The sequence below is a fragment of the Chenopodium album genome, chromosome 24 (genome assembly GCF_948465745.1).
Source record: "Chenopodium album chromosome 24, dcCheAlbu1.1, whole genome shotgun sequence".
NCBI lineage: Eukaryota > Viridiplantae > Streptophyta > Magnoliopsida > Caryophyllales > Amaranthaceae > Chenopodium > Chenopodium album.
The window spans coordinates 26,995,768-27,000,153 of NC_137857.1; the positions used below are offsets into that span (position 1 = coordinate 26,995,768).

Consider the following 4,386-nt stretch of genomic DNA (forward strand, 5'->3'; position numbering starts at 1 on the left):
CAAAAGGGCAGGGGCTGTGGAGTTTATGCAGCTTTCTTTGATCTCTTCTTGGTCTTGGAAGTGCTTGCTCCAGCCTCTGCATTGTTGTTGATTGCTGCAGTTGAGGCTTCAGGCTGCTCAGTGTTGTTGTTTGCTGCACTTGTTGCTTCAGCTGCTGCACTCTTTTTCTTTGCTGCACATGTCTTCATGTTGTGGCCCAACTCTTTGCATAGGCTGCACTTGACTGTACTATGTCTCTTCCCCTTTCTTGCTTCATTTGCCCCTCTTCTTCTCTGTTTCTTGGGTCTGCCTGCTGATCTTTTTACCAAGGGTGGTAGTATGTCAGGGAGGTTGAATGAAGGTCACTGAGTTTGGTCAGGCATTGGGTGCATATGCTCTCCATAAGTGCTTTTGTATGCACTCCCTTTGAAATAAGGTGATACAAAATCTGTAGCATGCAGCCTCTGGTGGTAGATCACTCTGAGCACATGCTTACAGGGGATCCCTGAATGTTTCCACTTCCCACAACCACAAGTTCCAGTCCCTAGTTTTATGGGATAGTACACATGTGCATCTCTCACCTCAAACTCATCACCCCCACAAGGTGTGGCATAGCAGAACCTGGACTCATCTGATCTTGTTCGCAAGATCTTTGTTGCATATTCAGTGAGTTCCCCATCCCCCATCGAAGTTGCTTTATCAAACCTTGGAGCCATCCTTTTCATGCACCATTGCCTTATAGCTGCAAAATTAAAACCAGTTACTTGATTAAACATAGCAAAAATGAAATGCCATTTTGAAAGTGATAAAGAATGACAAAATGTTTGTTTAACCTTCAAGAAGCTTCAACACGGGTAAATCTCTGTATGGCTTGGTGCAAGAGTTGAATGATTCAACAAAATTTGTGGTGTTATGGTCACAACAGACAACTAGGTCAAACTTATGCCTTGACCAAACTTCAGTGGTACTCTCCAAATACAGAATAGCATTTGGGTTGTAGGCATGAATCTTCTCCATTGCTTTGTTGAAAACGTATGGATTGTAAGCATCAGCAGCAACCCAGAACAGTTTGTGAAATGTTGTTCCACTAAAGCCTTTTGTTTTACAGTTGCTGTACAAGTGTTGACAGCAAATTCTTCTAGTTGCTCTGGGAAATGTCTCCATAATTGCTGCATCAACTCCCTGCAAAAGCATATAACAAGTGAGGTGGTAAGCATTGTAAACCAATAAAAAGATAAAGGAAAAAGTGTGTATTGCAAAGAAAGACTGATTTACCTTCATTCTGTCAGAAAGCAATGTCCAGTTATCTCTGGCACATCCCTCTTTCTCAAAGAGGCACTTTAAATTCCTCATAAAGTAACCCCAAGTCTCAACACTCTCTGTACTGACTATGGCATAAGCAAACACAAATATCTCATTGTTCCCATCAATTCCAACAGTTGTTAGCAATATTCCTTTGTAATAACCACTAAGATGGGCCCCATCAATGCCAATGATTGGCCTGCAGCCTCTCAAAAAACCTCTAACTTGAGCAGCAAATGAAAAGAAGCATGCTTTGAACCTAGGTTGCACATTTGCAGGTACTTGTGTCCATGTCACTAGTGCATAACTCCCTGGATTGGTCTGTTTGACCATCTCAACATATCTTGGAAGGAGCCTGTAGGCCTCTCCAAATCCACCATGAATGAGCTCCTTGGCTATTGCTTTCACCTTATAAAATAACCTTTTCTTCACTTGAACTCTGTACCTTTCCATGCAAATTCTTTGCAGAGACTCAACAGAAATGTCTGGATTGGCTTGAATATCTGATTGCAGATGTCTGCAAAGCCAGTCACAGCCAACAATGGGATTTATCTCAAGCCTACCACAAGTTGCATGTTCCCCTGTCAATGTCTTTATTGCCCAGCTCACTTTGTCAGCCATGGTTGATGCATGGATTCTCCAGTTGCAGCCATCTATAGCACATCTTGCTATAAACCTGGTAGGGTCACTCTTTTCAACAAAAACTCCAAAACCTTCTTGTACACAAAAATCCTTAAACACTTCATAGAATGACTCTTTGTCTGCAAAAATCAACCATGGCTCCAGTTTAATGCTTCCAAATTCACAATCTCTCCAAACCCTTCCATTCTTGTATGTTTTGTCCATTGCTTGGGTTCCATCAAGGTAGTCTTCAAATTCTTTGGGTGGGATGTCATCATACAGGCATTCTACTTCTTCCTCATCCTCTATGAAGTCAGCAAGATCCAAATCATCATCATATTGTTCACTGCCAGATTGAATGTAATCTGAATCCTCACTGTCATCACCATCAGAGCTCTCATCCTCACTACTTTCAACCCCAACTGGTGGCTTCTTGTGTCTTTCAGATCTCCTTAAGCTCACACCTTGAACATTACTCCCCCCAACAACCCTTTTCCCACAGCTCTTTTTTGTTCTAAATCCTGGTGGCCTTGATCTACCAATCTTTTTTGGTTTCCCAGGCATAGAAGTAGCTGCTTCTGATGTTTGATTGACATCAGTTTGAGCTGGAACTGATTCTGCCTAAGGTTCTGGTTCTGCCATGGTTTGTGCTGGAGGTGACTCTGCATGGTGAGATGAAACAGGTGGTGATCTTGGTTGTGGTCCAGGTGACTGAGGTGCTTCAGGTGAATGTGGTGGTGATGTTGAATGAGGTGGTGAGGTTGAATGAGGTGGTGAGGTTGTTTGAGGTGGTGATGTTGGTTGACCTGGTGAGGTGGTTTGAGGTGGTGAGGTGGTTTGAGGTGGTGAGGTGGTTTGAGGTGGTGGCTTTTTTTTGGGTGTTCTCTTCCTTTTCCTTGGGGTCATTTTCTTCCTCACACCTGAGGTTTTGGGTTGGTTGATAGGAGAAGGAGGTTGACAGTGTTTAGGTGGGGTAGATGGTTGAGTATTTTGCTCAGGCTCGGGCTGAGATTGCCCAGGGAACACCTCATCTGCTACTGGAGTCTCAAACACTCTTACATACTCATCCTCACCCCCATCCACATTAGCTACAGGAACCTCAACTGCAACCTTAAATTGTTCCAGTTCCTCCAACTCTCTCTCAGCCTGGGCCTTTTCAGCTTCTACCCTAGCCTTCTCAACCATGGCCTTAATCCTTCTCTGCCAGCTACCCTCAGCATCCTGAAACACTTGACTAGGACTTTCTTTTTCCTCTAAATAGATTACTATAGTTTCCTTATGTCCAAACCACTCCCACATTTTCAGCATATCCTTATCAGAACACAACTCCAATTTCCTATTAGTTCTAGGTGGCCTTACATACAAACTAAAGTACTTTGGTAGGATCACATTTTGCTTAACAGAGTCCTCAAACATAAACTCAAACAAGTCCATTAAACTTGTTCTGTCTGTATCATCAACCAATACATCAAACCCCTGATCTCTATAATGGACATCAAGCCACAATTTACTCATCCTATAAACAACAAATTACAGAGACATTACTACACTGAACATCAACACATATGATTCATATCAACAACCACATACCACAACCTAACATACCAGTACACAAAAATGCGAAATATAGACTTCAAACACCTCACAATCACAAAGCATAACAATGTCAAATTCATACCAACAAATAACAATTTTAATATGAAATTTAGCATAAATTCACACACTCAATTCAAGTAATCGCATTTAACATGCATGTTTTAGAAAACCCTAACCCTAACTCAATTTTCGCACAAATTGCCAGATTCAAAACGCGAATGGAAAAGCGAAAGAGCGATTATTACCTTGATTGCTATGTCGAACACCCCAAACTCAAATTCAACAGCCTTTTGGTTCTACTTCCTCCCCTACTTGTCAGTAGTGATCAACTGGTTCGCACAACTCAAATCGCATAAAAAAGATTCGATTTTTAGGAGTTTTTTGTTCAAGTGTTAACGAAATCTTCTGCTTTGAGTATGGATTTCAGAGTTTGAATGAGGGTGGAACTTCGAAGAACAGAGAAGAAGAATGATGGAGGGTTTTTTTTTTTTGATCGAAATTGAAGAAGTCAGAGAGTCAATGCCCATTAACGCGCCATTAACCCCACATAAGGGTGTAATGGTCATTTCGCATTAACGGACTGTTAACGTCCAGACCTCATTAATGGCACGACATGAATTTTCACTGTTTGTAAATGGCATTTGGTGAATTCTGAAAAGTGCGATGGCATTTGATGAATTTTTAAATTTGTCAGTGGCATTTGATGAATTTTTTAAGGGGTAGTTTGGTTTGCTAATTTGAAATGAATTGGTATGCGATCTCATACTAGGGAGGTATGGATAGGGGTGTCCATAATTCGGATAAAAACCGAAATCCAATCCAATTCAAACCGAATTGTCAATTCGGATCGGATCCAAACTTTCAATCGGATCGGATCGGATTAAGATT

The 4,386-nt window shown here is 41.5% G+C and overlaps 1 protein-coding gene across 1 annotated transcript; it reads right to left on the minus strand.

Annotated features, from left to right (window-relative positions):
- Positions 1-341: 341 nt before the first annotated feature.
- LOC145610720 (uncharacterized) lies at positions 342-2,466 on the minus strand. The gene is made up of 3 exons (XM_081666021.1): positions 1,255-2,466; positions 813-1,161; positions 342-721 (listed from the first exon to the last, which is right to left on the minus strand). Exons 1-3 carry the CDS (start codon positions 2,464-2,466, stop codon positions 342-344), a joined length of 1,941 nt encoding a protein of 646 aa, XP_081522147.1.
- Positions 2,467-4,386: the final 1,920 nt, after the last annotated feature.

What these genes read in the sequence shown, in the direction of transcription:
- LOC145610720 (XM_081666021.1), bottom strand. Translation starts at nt 2,466, where the DNA reads ATGCCTGGGAAACCAAAAAAGATTGGTAGATCAAGGCCACCAGGATTT. An exon ending in TGCTTTCTGACAGAATGAAG is followed by an intron (nt 1,162 to 1,254) that starts GTAAATCAGTCT and finishes ATGCTTTTGCAG; the next exon opens with GGAGTTGATGCAGCAATTAT. An exon ending in CGTGTTGAAGCTTCTTGAAG is followed by an intron (nt 722 to 812) that starts GTTAAACAAACA and finishes TTAATTTTGCAG; the next exon opens with CTATAAGGCAATGGTGCATG.